This window comes from Thamnophis elegans, chromosome 1 (assembly GCF_009769535.1).
Source record: "Thamnophis elegans isolate rThaEle1 chromosome 1, rThaEle1.pri, whole genome shotgun sequence".
Lineage (NCBI taxonomy): Eukaryota > Metazoa > Chordata > Lepidosauria > Squamata > Colubridae > Thamnophis > Thamnophis elegans.
In genome coordinates this window covers 25571012-25586188 of record NC_045541.1, presented here as the reverse complement: position 1 = coordinate 25586188, position 15177 = coordinate 25571012, and the positions used below count along the sequence as shown (strand labels likewise).

The 15177-nt window shown below is 41.9% G+C and overlaps 1 protein-coding gene across 2 annotated transcripts in view; it reads left to right on the top strand.

Annotated features, from left to right (window-relative positions):
• Positions 1-15177, top strand: part of ITGA6 (integrin subunit alpha 6) — a 72900-nt gene that overhangs the window by 23503 nt on the left and 34220 nt on the right. For both annotated transcript variants that reach the window (XM_032215263.1, XM_032215272.1), the window contains exons 2-5: positions 5635-5762; positions 6852-6931; positions 8665-8926; positions 12881-13012. In XM_032215263.1, coding sequence (XP_032071154.1) covers positions 5635-5762; positions 6852-6931; positions 8665-8926; positions 12881-13012 — 602 coding nt within the window. The remainder of the gene's footprint in view (positions 1-5634; positions 5763-6851; positions 6932-8664; positions 8927-12880; positions 13013-15177) is intronic.

Here is a 15177-nt window from a genome sequence, read left to right as displayed (position 1 = left end):
GGGACGCATAAATTATGCATATGATGATGAATGAATGAATGAAAAGAACTGCAGAAAGAAAGAAAAACAAAGCAATAATAATAATTTAGTAAAGCAAAAAGGAAACATAAACATTACTTCTCCCTTCATCGTAAGTATAATTTTTTTTAGCAATTTATCACTTCTCTCATATTCCTTGAAATCTCTAATCTGATCTGATTTGGCCTTTCAATAATGTGCTAGGTCTTGATTTATTTTCATTTTTTTTCTTTGTCTCACAATTTCACACAAAACCCGTCAAGACTTTAAGAAATCTCCTTTGTAAATCTACTGCAAGAAAGATCCAGATCACTTTTTCCGTATAATTCTTGGAGCCTGTCTTTTAAAAATCCACTTTCAGATCAGTTGCATTGATAGGAAAGTAGACTTTCTACTTTGTTCCTCTTCCATAACATTGTTACATATGATACTCAGAGACCACCAATCTCCCTCCTAGATTCATCATGTTTTAAAGACAATCAATCTATAATGGGAGAAACTCCTAAAATTAACTTCTGGGTCTGTTGTTCACAAATATTCTTAATGTTAAAGTATTTGCTTCATTCTGTATTCGTAAATAAACTTTTAAGAGTTTTTCTCCTTTAACTATAATCTTCAGTTCCTTCTGGTTTCCTGTGTCAGTCTTCATAGTCCCATCCTATCATTTTTATTAAGAATTCAAATTCTTGAATATTCACTTTCCAATGGGAAGGATTCTTATAATTAATTCAAAATCTTATTTCAAATGCATCTGAATTCTTGGTATAATTGATTTACAAAATCAATCTATAGTCACCCTTTTATTCATCACAAAATATTTTATTTACTTAAATCCTTAAACTTGTATTTAAATTTCTTTTTTTGGCTAAGGATTGAAGGAGATTCATATGATGTTTTCAGACTTTTGCTCCAAATAGCAATAGCAGTTAGACTTATATACTGCTTCATAGGGCTTTCAGCCCTCTCTAAGCGGTTTACAGAGTCAGCATATTGCCCCCCAACAACAACCCGGGTCCTCATTTTACCCACCTCGGAAGGATGGAAGGCTGAGTCAACCCTGAGCCGGTGAGATTTGAACCGCTGAGTTGCAGATAACAGTCAGCTGAAGTAGCCTGCAGTACTGCACCCTAACCACTGCGCCACCTCGGCTGTTATGCTCCTAACAGCTGAAAAGCAGTTAATAAGCAATTTCCAAAAGTGTTTAGAAAAGGAAATATGCAAACACAATGTCCTTTGGAAAGATATTAACTGCAGTTTTAGCTAAGATGGCGTTCCCTTATCTCTCAGAGCTCTAAGCCCACCAGAGACCTCTGTCTTGCAGTCTCCTCACAAGGGGCAGCAACTGTCTGGAGCACTTGTGGGTGATCTCAAGTTCTCTCCCTGTCCAGAGAGAAGTTATGAAAAGCTCACTGGCTCTTTATTCTGCCACAGTTGTAGACTTCATTCTTAGCAAAGCTATCCTCAGCCATTTCTTCCCTGGAAGTCCAAAAATTCACCAGTAAAATTGGAATATGTGAAGCTTCTGTGTGGATCAGAACTTCCAAATCTGATTAGCTCTTTAACTATTAACGATGACTTGAGACAGATTTTGGAACATTTAGCATGAAATGCATATGTGCTTTTCTGCTAAATTGAGAGTCTCTTCTTACCTGAGACTACATGTTCAATGTATTGCAGATCCCAAAGAGGAGCTAGAGTACTACACTAGATGGATTTCATTCATACTTTCCTGAAGCACTTTTGAGATGATTTGCTCAGGTGTATACACAGTGGTGGGATTCAACTGGTGGAAGAACAGGTTCACTTTGCGTGCATGCATTAAGTTTGAAATCAGGACTAAATCTTACCTTTTCCTGCAGCCCCATGACATGAGTAAAACAGCTGAGATGTGGCTTCACACAAAGGAAATATAGGACAGAATAGAGCAGGGGCGGGTGGGCGGAGCCAACTGGTTGCTGAAACAACTGGTCCGTATCGGCTGAATCCTACCAGTTACATGCACAAAAGTTACATACATAGTGATAGTTTTGTGCCAAGATGGATTTATAATTGTTTTCTTGATTCCTTTATAGTGTGTATATATGTGCATACACAGTGCATATAAAATACTGTCTATTGTTTTCTGTTTTAAATATTGTACATTTTAGCCCCTAAGCCACCAGCAGATTCCAACACTAAGGGATGGCTTTCATTCAGATTGTAACCCTTCTACCCTTTAGTCCCGTGTGAGAACATGTATGTGATGAATTTATCAGCTTTACACATATGAATTTCTTGCTCTGTTCTTTTTGTCTGGCAAACCTCACAGAGTTTCTTGTCCGTTCCACTAATGTTTATTCCTCTTTGCTTCCCCTTGGTGCCGACAGGGCCACAGAAACCATGTCCATTGTAGGGATTCTGGGATATGTTCACCCTTCTGTCCTGCTTGCTTGTCACTGTGCTGGAGCTTTGTTAAAGGGAAAGGAAGCATTAAAGGGCCAATTGTTTCTAATTCTTAAAACATGCAGAGGTTTTTTTTTTTTAAAGTAATGTGTGTATACAGTTTATGCTCATTGTGCCATCTATTATGAGAATTGTTTCTTATTTTGTAGCTTGAACATATACAGTACATATCACATAGCCATTGTTTTTGTGATTTCCCCCCTCTCTTTAAGCTAAATATACAGTATATGAGATAAATCAGATGGAAAAATAACACAGTAGAAAAAATAATAATACCTTATTGGAAACCACCAGTATGTCTAGCATGAAGTAATTTACCAATTTGGAGAGCAACAAATTCTCACAATGTAACAAAACCCCAGAGTTCCTTAATGCTATGAGGAGATGAGACAAGCCATTCACGGCATCTGAAAAAAAACACAGCACAATGATTCATTTCACTTTAACGTGTGATTTTCTCATCTGATGAAAAAGCCAATGATTTTAAAATCACAGGTTTCAGTAGATGATCCTGGCTTTACTTGGAGTCACTGGAGTTAATTTGGGAATATTTTTGTAGTATCTGAATAGGATGAAGTGAAACGAAACAACATGGCACCCAATGAGATGTATCATGTATTCAGACATAAATAGTTGCAGCTATCGTTTCTATTGGTTTTTCTCCTGTCTTGTGGATTTACTTCACTTCTGCTTTTAATCAGGGGATACGCTTACATCATTGGTTGCCTATTTGCACTAATGCTCACATTAAGATGTATTTTAGGCCTATCACCCTGATGGCGAACCTACGGCACAGTGGCACGTGGAGCCATATCTGCTGGCACATGAGCTGTCAGCTCCAGTGTGTATGTGCACACTGACCAGCTGATTTTCAGCCTTCTGGAGGGTGGGGGAGGCCGTTTTCGCCCTCCCCAGGCTTTAGGAAAGCTTCCGGAGCCTGGGGAGGGTGAAAAATGGGCCCAACAGGCCAACAGAACTTCTGGTTTGCCTGTTGGGCCCATTTTTCACCCTCCCCAGCCTCTGGAGGGTTTCCTGAAGCCTGGGCAGGGCGAAAATGGCCTCTCCCCGCAAGAGAATACCAAGCTCAGCTTGGAGGTGAGCAATACGGCGTGCAAGTGGAGGTGTTTGTGCATGCATGCACCTGTGGGGGGCGCTTTGCATTATGGGTGCTGGCACGTGCGCATGCTACCGTGCACGCGCCCTTGCATTTTTGACACCCAAAAACAAAAAGGTTAGCCATCACTGATCTATCATCTGCACCTTAGAAATATTAGCTATGGTTTCTTAAATGGACCATAATCATCAAGTTTTTACCACAGTTGTTAAGCAAAGCAGGTGATCATTAAGTGAATGTTAAGCAAATCCACCCATTGAGTTTGCTCGTCAGAAGCCAACTGGTAAGGTCACAAATTGTGATCATGTGACCACAGTATGCAATAAATGTGATCCCATTGCCTCCCCTCAAATTGTGACCAATGACTGCGGGGTGGTTTGATGGTCATACCTTTAGGATGGGTCCTAAATCACATTTTTCAGCACTGTTGTAACTTCAAACATTTGCTAAATAAATGGTTTTAAATCAAGGACTACTTGTACTTAAGGTGATATGTAACCAGAAGTCCCAGAATTGGTGAATTCCTGAAGGACTTTCCTAAGTCCAAAAGGAGCTGGGCTGGCATGGCACCATATATTTGGCAAACTGAGGACAGTGAAATTAGAGGAGGACGAGCATTTCTTCTGATAGGATCTACAGATCTTGGAATATAAGGTTCATGTCTCCTTGGTGGCAACACCTTCCCTGTGAAAATTTGTGTGACTCCGGTTATTTTGCCCCATTTCTAAATCTTAGCCTTTTAGAAGGCATTGTTTTTGCAGGTGTTTTGTTTGGGCAGATAGATGAGCATACAGATGGTGAACGGAGTCCGACCGTTTATCTGTGGATAGTGGTGTGTGTGTGTGTTTATATTTGCTTAGCTTGTTTGTTGTCTAATTTTGTAAGCAGGGGTGGGTTTCAAAAATTTTAACTACTGGTTGTCTGCCTGGTTGTTGGGTGGGCATGGCCATGGTGAGCATGGCCTACTCAGCCTCCTGCACCACGGCAATGGGGGGGAGAGGAATTTCTGCCCTCCCCAGGCTCCAGAGGCTTTCCTCCAGTCTCCAGGAGAGTGAAAACGGCCTCCCCTGAGCTCTGGAGGCAGGAAACACACCAGTTTCTGGACTTCCGGGAGGCCTGTTTTTCACCCTCCCAGAGCCTCTGCGCGGGTGCTGCATCCAAAATGGGTCATGTGGAGACTCAGGGAGAGGTGGGCGGGGCCAGCCAGTCCTTGCAACTACTGGTTCAGCGAACCAGATGTAAAATTAGCATCTGGTTAGCCCGAATTGGTCCAAACCGGCTGAATCCCACACCTGCTTGTAAGCCACCCAGGGTCCCTTATGGGAGATAGGTGGCTCTGTAAGTCAGGCAAAGAAAAGCAAAGTTGAAACTCTTGGGGCAAAAAGTGGACTTGGTCTTCTCTATAAAATTTACGCACACAGCTGGTGCAAAACCATACCTAAACAAGAAACTAAAGCAAGCTAAAGAATGCCAATACAGGTAGTCCTCAACTTAAAAAAGTTCATTTAGTGACCGTTTGAAGTTACAACAATAGTGAAAAAAGTGACTTATGGCCATTTTTCACATTTACGACCGCCATTGCATTCCCATGGTCATGCGATCAAAATTCAGGAGATTGGTAACCGACTCAAATTTATGACAGTTGCTGTGCCTTGGGGTGATGTGATCTGCTTCTGCAACCTTCTGACAAGCAAAGTCAATGGGGAAGCCAGGTTCCCTTAACAACCGTGTTACTTACTTAATAACTGTGGCAAGAACCATCGTAAAATGGGGCAAACGTCACTCCACAAATGCGTCACTTAGCAACAGAAATTTTGGACTCAATTGTGGTTGTAAATTGAGGATTACCTGTGCTATTTTTTTTTTCCAAAACAGGAAAAGTGTTTCTTTGTAGGGAATTGGGAAGAAGAGATGCAACTCCGGTATTTGGCTCAGAGGGATAATGATGGGGTACTAGCTACATATGTGGATGTAATGTTTTATAAGTGTATGAGATGACACCTTATTTGCATCTTCATTTATCAGTTCCCTATTACATTCTTCTAGTCTTCTTTCCACAGCTTGCTGGTTGGTGCACCTCGGCAAAAGGCTTTCCCATTGCAACAAGCTAACAGAACCGGAGGTTTGTTCAGCTGCAACATCGAAACTCCAGAACTTCCCTGCAAACGTATCAAATTTGATGAGACAGGTGAGCTAGCTGGGCCTTTGTTTTTTTTTTTCTAGGCAGAATAAAAATACTTATTTAGGAACTTCTTGGGAGATTCCAGCTTGGCAGTTCTAATTTATTTATTTTTAATTATCACTTTTAAATGTGGATAGAATCAACTATCGAGTGTTTCCAGCTTCCATTTTCATTGTTACTTGTTTTTGGGTAAAGACAATTTGAGTAGATTTTGCTCTTTCAAAACTACATGTATGTAGTTCAAGTAAATGATAGAGGGGCCAGTTTCCTGGATGCTTCAAAAAGTATATATAGTCCCAGAAAAAAAAAGTATCTTGCATATAGATTAGTGTGGTGTCAATTCCCTGGTCACTGGTTGTTATGTGTCAAAAACAGCACATGATGTACCAGCAGAGTCAAAGAATTTCTGAGTTTTCTAGACTTACATACCCGGATTCCCCGAAAATAAGTCCTCTTCTGATAATCAGCCCAATCGGGCTCTTGAGCACATGCGCTAAAATAAGTCCTCCCCCGAAAATAAGCCCTTGCCAAAAACATTGCAACACGGCAGCAGCCATGAGGTGACCATGCTCGCAGCCTCCTGCACCTCAAAAATAATAAGACCTTCCTGAAAATAAGTCCCAAGTGCTTACTTCGGGGGTGAGTGGGGTGGGAAATAAGACCCTGTCTTATTTTTGGGGAAACACGTTAGATTCCCAAGAATAGAATGAGAAATGAGGATGTTCAATGAACATGGAGTCTTGATTCATTGTGGTGGGATAGGGGAAGTACCTAACAAACAGAAAGATTTGTATGAATAGAATGAAGAAGAGGAATATGAGCAAATATATCATTCTTTACTATTTTATTATATAACTCATTACACATTTAATACTATAATGATATCTCGGTTCTAAATGTAATGTTGATCAGTGAAAACTTTGTACTGATATTGTAGACAAACAGTGCCATCTAGAGACTATAGCAGGTATAAATAATACTTAGTGAATCCATAGTGAAAAATGTATTAATAATTTGCACATAATTGTACAGAAACTATATAAAAATGAATAGTAGAAATAGATGAAATCTTTTTTGCAATGATTTTTTTTTTAGCTGACCCGAAAAAAGAAAGCAAAGAAGATCAATGGATGGGTGTAACTGTGCAAAGTCAGGGGCCAGGTGGAAAAATTGTGGTAAGTTTTGAGAATATTCTCTGAGCCTCAACATTGTTGGGTTTTTTGACACTGACAAATCTTGAGGATTATTTGGGTGGTTTTTTTTGACATTGACAAGTCTTTAGGATTATTTTCAGGTTTTTTTTTTACATTGACAAGTCTTTAGGATTATTTTGATTTTATAGGTGCAGGTACTCTTCACTTAACAACTCTAATTGGCACTGACAATTCCATCACTAAGCAAAGCAGTTATTGGGTAAAACATCACACCACCGTGCTGACTTACAACATCAGTTCCAGTTGTGGCTGTTGAGTGAGACATCACATGATTGTGACTTGCGGCCTGCGACCTTCCAGCATCTCCACTGACTTTGCTTGTTGGAAATTGGCTGGAAAGGTCTCAAACTGTGATCACACAAGATGCTGCAATTGCCAGAAGTGTGAGGACTCGTCATAAGTAACTTTTTTCAGCACAGTTGTAAGTTCAAACAGTTGCTAAATGAGTGGTCATTAATTGAAGACTTCCCATATCCTTATTTAGCATCTGCCTTGTCCAGCAACCATTCACAATTATTGACAGTGATGAAAAAGTAACTTTGTGTCCTAGCCTCACATTTATGACCTTTTCAGGTCTGTAAAGGAAAAGAAAGTACAGACATGGTTTCATTTCACTTCACTTAACCACCAAATTGCTGGTCCCAATTGTCATTGCTAAATGAGGACTATTTTAGAGCCAGAGGTGGACGACCTAAAGACCACAAGGGGACATATACCGCAAACCACTTTTTTAAGCTCCCAAAAATGGATCTGCTAAATTGGTATTTCTCATCCTGAGAAACTAAGATGTATGGACCTCTGCTCTAGAATTCCTCAATCAGAATTCTGGGAGTCATTCACAGTAATTTTAAAGTTACTAAGGTTGAGAAACACTGTGCTGGTGTCAAGTTATGAAGCAACTTAGGAATGATTTCCCCAAGTTTTTAAAGAGAAATCAGATAGGTGTTTGAAGGTCCGGCCCATCAAAAACCTGTAATCCCTCCAACGAACCGAGAGTCTTGAATTCCTATTTCCACAATAAAGCCCTACCCCACCACAGCATTCAAAAACAAAAGGAAAAAAATATAGTTTTGTCTGCCAGACTATTGTTTAATCATTGTTACCTCTAAGGTTGTAGTTGTGCTGTTGTGCCATTTTATTTTATTTTTAATTTTCAGGGCTGTATGTATCTTTTCTTTTTGAATTGTGGAATGACAGTATATGCACGCATGTGCAGAGACAGCCAGGGACAGGTTCCAGAGTAGTCACACAGAAGCTTGGAAAAAGATGTGCCTGCTTGAGGGATTTGGAAAGTGGGGTTTTGTGTGCCCTCCTATGTATTGCGCAGCCTCTCTTTCAAAGGGTTTGCACAGTTGTGATCATTTGAGATGGGAACCGGTCTTGAGTGCTCTCTTATATCTTATTTATGGACTTTCCACACAAGGCACATTGATATATAGATGGCTGAAATAAACAAAATGAAATGAACTATTCCAAAGGTGCAGTTAACAAAGTAAGTGTACATAAGATTGGAAGTGCACTGCTACATTTTATAGCGAAAGCCGCATTTACGATACGGTTCCGTCTGGTTAAAGCAAAGACACACTTATCCTCAGACCTTCTGTGCGGAGTTAATTGTTTGGAAAATCAGCCCTGTTCATGTGTAGAGGAGACAGGTCTGTTGACTGATTGAATTTGCTTTTGATGCTTTACAGACCTGTGCACACCGCTATGAGAAAAGGTACTATGTCAACACGGAACAGGAAACCCGAGACATCATTGGGAGATGCTACGTGCTGAGTCAGGATCTTTCCATTTCCGCCGATGAGTATATGGATGGTGGGGAATGGAGTTTCTGTGACGGCCGATTGAGGGGCCATGAGAAATTTGGCTCCTGCCAGCAAGGTGTTGCAGCCACATTTACCAGAGATAATCATTACATTGTATTTGGTGCACCAGGGACCTATAACTGGAAAGGTATAACCTCTTTATCTTCCTATCATTCCCATTGCCCATTTCCAGATTATACGTATATCCTGTTTCCTACAGAATAATAACCACTGCTGAAAACCATGATATACTACTCTTTTACGCTACTCACCCCCAAAAGTGAAGAACAGTTTCTGGTGTATTAAAGGTAGTCCTCGACTTACAGCGGGCCATTTAGTGACCGTTCAAAGTTGGGATAGCAGTGAAAAAAGTGACCATTTTTCACACAACCGTTGCAGCATCAGTCACAGGATCAAATTCAAATGCTTGACAAGTGGTTCATATTTATGGTGGTTTCTGTGTCCTGGTGTGATGTGACCCCCTTTTGTGACCTTCAGATAAGCAAAGTCAACGGGGAAACCAGATTCACTTAACAACCGGGGTTGCCAACTTAACAACTGCAGTGATTCACTTAACAACTGGGGCAAGTTAAGAGCCGAGGTGGCACAGTGGTTAAATGCAGCACTGCAGGCTACTTCAGCTGACTGCAGTTCTGCAGTTCGGCTGTTCAAATCTACCAGCTCAGGGTTGACTCAGCCTTTCATCCTTCCGAGGTGGGTAAAATGAAGACCCGGATTGTTGTTGAGGGCAATATGCTGACTCTGTAAACCGCTTAGAGAGGGCTGAAAGCCCTATGAAGCGGTATATAAGTCTAACTGCTATTGCTAGTGCAAGAAACTGGGGCAAAACTCACTTAGCACACATCTCACGTAACAGCAGAAATGTTGCGCTCAATTGTGGTCGTAAGTCGAGGACTACCTGTGCTCTTAAACATAGGGATTGAATTAAGGAAGATGTGCTTCAGAACAGACAGCAGTAAAATTTAGCTTAAAGGTGTTTTTCTGGGGATGCTGCGGGTACCATTTGTGCCCAAGAAAAGATGCAGTTGCACAAGTGAGGCCCCAACGGGTGAAACAAGGATGTCCTTCTCTCCTGCAAAGCATCTTTTTGGAGTCACCCTGTGGCCAGATGGCCTGCAAACAAATTTAATAAAAAAAATGTATACAGCATTGATGATTCAAACCCCATGGAGGTTTGTGCAAAGAGAATATCTATGTATGTCTGTGTATGCACACATAACACAAACATCCAACACACAGATCAAGAGGCATTTACATAAACCGCCTAAATTATTGCTGTTTTTTTTTTCTTCATATCAACTGAAACTCCATTAACCTCATTGAGAAGAAAATTGGTTTGAAAGCCAAAGTAATCAGGAGAGAAAGAAACCTGTTGAATTTCATTCGGTGATTAGCCGGAGAGTCCATGGCTTTGTCCCATCTTAGTTATGCAGGGAAGCTGTAAAACACAACTCACTCTCGCCTTTCCTCCCCACCATTTTCCTGTTTGTCCAAGCAGTGTCTGTTTTTCTTGTGCTCTCTGTTACACCGACAGCTGTGGAATTCTCCTCTGCTTTGCATTTTTTTCTTCTTGTGATAAATCCTTGCAGTGTGCACCTGTGCCTGACACATAAGCCCCGTACGATCTTTGTGCCTTGGCACAAGATGGTTTCAAGTGAAAGCGTACCTGTCCACACACTGGGTTTTTGTCAAGAAAATTTGGACTTTTCTGAGATAAGGTATCAGATTTAGCTGTTGCTGTACTTAAATTATATAAGTAGTTGCTGCCAGCATGCTTAGTTTTAAGGCTTGTTACCTAGCCAGGGAGGGGAAAAATCCTGTTTCTTTTGTGAGAGAATATTGTGCAGTCTATTCAGTGGTGTTTAAGCTCCTAAAAAAGTGAGTGAGTTGAGTTGAGTTTATTGATCTTGTATGCTGCCCACTCCCGAAGGACTCCGGGCGGCTTACAATAAACAAGGGAAGGGGATAAATAAACAAAACAACACTTTAAAATATACAACATTCACAGTTACCGTGGGGCTGGATATTTCACAAGCCCCCCAGCCTGCTGGAGCAGCCAGGACTTGCGGAAGGCCGGGAGGGTAGTAAAGGTCCGGATGTCCACAGGGAGGTCGTTCCAAAGGGCTGGAGCTGCAACAGAGAAGGCTCTCCCCCCGGGAAGAAGTCGCCAGCCAACATTGGCTGGCAGATGGAATCTGGAGGAGACCTAACCTGTGAGATCTAATCGGTCTATGGGAGGTAATTGGCAGGAGGCGGTCTCTCAGGTACTCAGGTCCGATGCCATGTAGGGCTTTATAGGTGACGACCAGCACCTTGAAGCGGGTCCGGAGACTAATGGGTAGCCAGTGCAGCTCGCGGAGGATAGGTGTGACGTGGGTGTACCTGGGTGCACCCACAATCGATCGCACGGCTGCGTTCTGGACTAACTGAAGTCTTCGAACACTCTTCAAGGGCAGCCCCATGTAGAGCGGAAGTAGTTTTGCTTAGTGGACAGTTTTATTGGATGGAACATTTGAACGATGGGTATTTTACCAATGCTTGCATCGTTTCTTACCGACTTCCCCATGACAGGGAGCCTAGCAACAGGCTGTAAATGTAAGCTGATTGCTAAGTATCCCAAATGCAGTCAGATGACTTCAAGGAGGAAGAGTGATGTTTTACCACCAGCCAGAAGTGCTATGGGAAGTGTTTCGTAGGCCCTAAACACTCTCTCTGAGGCTAACTTTGAATGGTCATTAACAGCTGGTTGAAGGTGGAGGACTGCCTGTAACCAGAATTCAGCACAAACTGGTGACTAATTCACCATATACCCAACTTCATTTCCTGCCTTCTTAGTTATAGGAGGAGAACATAGGGAGCCACGAAAAGCTGATTTAGACTGAATGAAAGTATCGATCCATCTCTCTTTTCCATTTTTTGCTGTGACTTCCCGAATTCTACAGAGTGTCAGCAGGTCTTTCTGTTCTGCTTCTTCATTTGCTGTTACCTGTGATCTGATCCTTTTCACTCGACATGCTATCACTTTCTCTTTGCAAAGCATTTTTTTTAATGACATGGAGCTACAGCTCCTCTCTGTGGTTTGAGGAACATATCCTTTCCATTCCATTTGCAGCCATCTAAACAATGTAAGGTGGGCTAGGAAATAGAGGATAGTGATCATGGGAGGGGAAACACGGAAAACCAATAGGGCAGAGTGTTGTTTTGTGGCAGAGCATCTGATTTGCATCACTAAGACACTGATCTAATTCCTGCATCTCCACATAGTGATAGAAAACTTTGTCTACAGTGCTGGAGGAACAATTTGGCAGCACAGAAGCCAATTCCTCTATTTCTAAAACTGTTACTCAGCTGATGCCCATACTTCTTTAATGTCTTTCAGGAGGCCTCCCTCTTGGCAGGGGTCTGGAAGAGGGACTCGGGCCACAAGGAAGCTTTGCTTTTGTCAGTTTGCTTAATGTATGTTAGGCTCCAAGGTGCCTTTTTCTCCCTTTAAATTTAAGGAGAAAGAAATGACTTTCTGATTGTCACAAGTACTCAGTATTCCAGTTATGAAACTGATGTGTTTTGGAAATGTGTTCTTCTACCACCACCACCCTCCAAAACCTCAAGTAACTCATGCTCATTTCCAATCTGCATTTTTATTTTCAAATTCTCTGGGCATCGTTTTCCCTTATCATCTTTCTCTGTTCTCGAAAAGCTCTGATTTCTCTTCCTCTTCTTACTGTTTCTGTTCCTTCCTAGCTCTTGAGCAAATTTGATTTTGCCAAAATAATCCAGACTCTGCAACTCATCCCATGCTCTCAAGTGGAGTGCATTTTAAGGTGTGTGTACATGCCACATGTCTATTGCCAATACAATATGCAGATTTTGGGATTTTTTTTTTGTTCATATCTTTCTTTGTGCCATTCATTATGTTGTTGTATTCAAACCAGGGATAGAATTGGGCTCAATTGTGGTCACTCCCACTTATAGGTGTTTCTTTGCTCCTTCCATTTTAAAACTATTTTATTTAATGTTCCCCATCCTTTAACATTCATCCCATCTTTTGTTTTTGTTCTGTTTTGCCATTTCATTCCTCCAGGCGTGGTGCGTGCAGAGCAAAAGAATCACACCCTTGATGAAATGGGCATCTTTGATGATGGGCCTTATGAAGTTGGGGGTGAAAGCCTGCGAAAGGAGTCCCTGGTTCCGGTTCCTGCTAACAGTTATTTAGGTAGGATTAAGCGCTTGAGAGAACTGGAAGGAAAAATGGCCACCCGAATGGCCAAATTCAAGTGCTCCCAGAAGGTCACAGACAGTGGTAGGACTCCAAATCTCTTCCGGTTCTACGACACACTGTGCAGCAATCAAAGACCGCCCTCGGTGTCAGCGCTGGTGAACTGAACTGTGTTTTAGCTCAGCTGAGGTGCGTCAATCTGCTCTGCCGCGCACATCAGCTGAGTTAAAAACCAAGGGAATATAGGACGGAATGGCGGGGGCAGGAGGGTGGGGGCCAGCCAGAGGTGCTATTTGCCGGTTCTCCGAACAACTCAAAATTTCTGCTACCGGTATGCCAGAATCCGTCCGAACTGTCTGAACACCACCTTTGGTACACAGAGTGACGGAAAGCTTGAGTTTTGATCAAAGCTTTAGCCATCCGTGCTGCCATTTTTAGGCCTTGTCCAAAGTACAGATAGCATCCTGGCTGTAGAGTCCTTAAGAGCCGCTAACATGAAAAAAGGTTTAAGAGGCGCAATTGTCAACTTGGAAATTCTTATGGTGTGACTTAAGAACCCTCTCTCTCTTGCAAGACTGTGGTTTGAGGATCAGTGGTTCCATTTCAAACACAAAGCCTCAGGAGTTCTATAAATTGCTGGTTGCTGAACACTATGCAAATGTATCTGTAGCAAAAGCATCGAAGCAACATTCCAGAACCATCAGCTTAACCTCCGGGGCTTCCTTGAAACGTTTAATGGCTGTCTTGATAGAATTTTGCATTGCGTGGGAATAAATAACCTGCTTTTAAATGCTGAGGAGATGGGAGGCACTGAACATGGGTACAGCCAAATGACCATTTAGATGGCACTTTTAAAAAAAATGACAAAATACGTTTTATTAAGGTAAAGAGTAAAAAATAACAATAAGAGTTGACTCTTCTGTAAGCATTGCGTGTGTCATTCGTTCCTCTATTGCTGGTATAGGGGACATCTACAGTAAATCTGTTTTTCACAGCTAGAATGGAACATGAAGGTGAAAGTTGGGGAGAAAACAGCATAAAATAGTTTTCCACAAATGAGATAAAAAAAAATAAGCATGGCAATTTCATTTAGTAGTGTTTGCTAATGAAGAAACAAACAAATATCGGCTTTATTTACATTCCAGAAAGTGTGATCTCTGGACTTGGCTTTCTAACAAGGACATATATCGGGATTACAATTCACAAACCGCCTTGCTACCATGACCATTGGAATTCTGGGAATTGTAGTTCCACGGCATGTAGAGAATGCCAAGTTGGAGAAACCTGTTATTGGCTATCCTGTTTCTTGGTTAATGTTCTATACTGGGGTTGGCAAACTATGGGCATATGGACCAAATCCAGCCTGCTGCTTGTTTTTTATTTTATTTTATGGCCTACAAGCAAAGAATGGACAGGCAGACAGGTAGCAGGTTGCCAGGCGTGAGCCTCAACTGAGCTCCTGGTGAGAGGGGTGGGGCTGAGGGCCAGAGGAAGATTGTCCTGGGTGGTGGCCATCTATTGACAGCCTCTTGCTGGGAGGCCCCTACCATCTATTGCATGGCTGTCGAACTCACGGCCCACAGGCCAGATGTATATCGCTCTGGCCACGCCCACACCCAGTTTAGCAAAGGGAAAAAGGTTGTGTTACATCATGTGATGATGCGCGTTTGATACCCGTGATCTATTGGCTATCATAGTATGTTCCTTGGCCTGTAGACCTGTCAATAATTCCCACAGGGTCAGAGGAGGAGCAGGATCCTGTCCATTACAGAAATAGTTTGCCAATCCCTGCTGTATATTATCACCGTGTGTTTCTTTACTATCCTTCATTGGTAGTAGCAAGCGCTTCAGCCAGACTGCATGGAACGCTCTATTTTTTTCTGCTCCCTGCTTAACTTTTTCTCCTTCTCTGCCTTTTCTTTCTCTACTCATCATTGCAGGTCTTCTTTTTGTGACAAGCGTGTCTTATGCCAACCCTGATCAGTTTGTGTACAAAACACTGCCGCCCAGTGTCAGAGTAGACAAACCTGCTGATTTGATGATGAATAGCTACTTAGGTTTGTGACTTCCAAAGCACCAGCCCATCTGCTTTCATTCATGACACTTCAGAGATCATTGTTTGACTTCCATTTCAAGTCAAAGCATGTCTGAGGAAAAGCGCA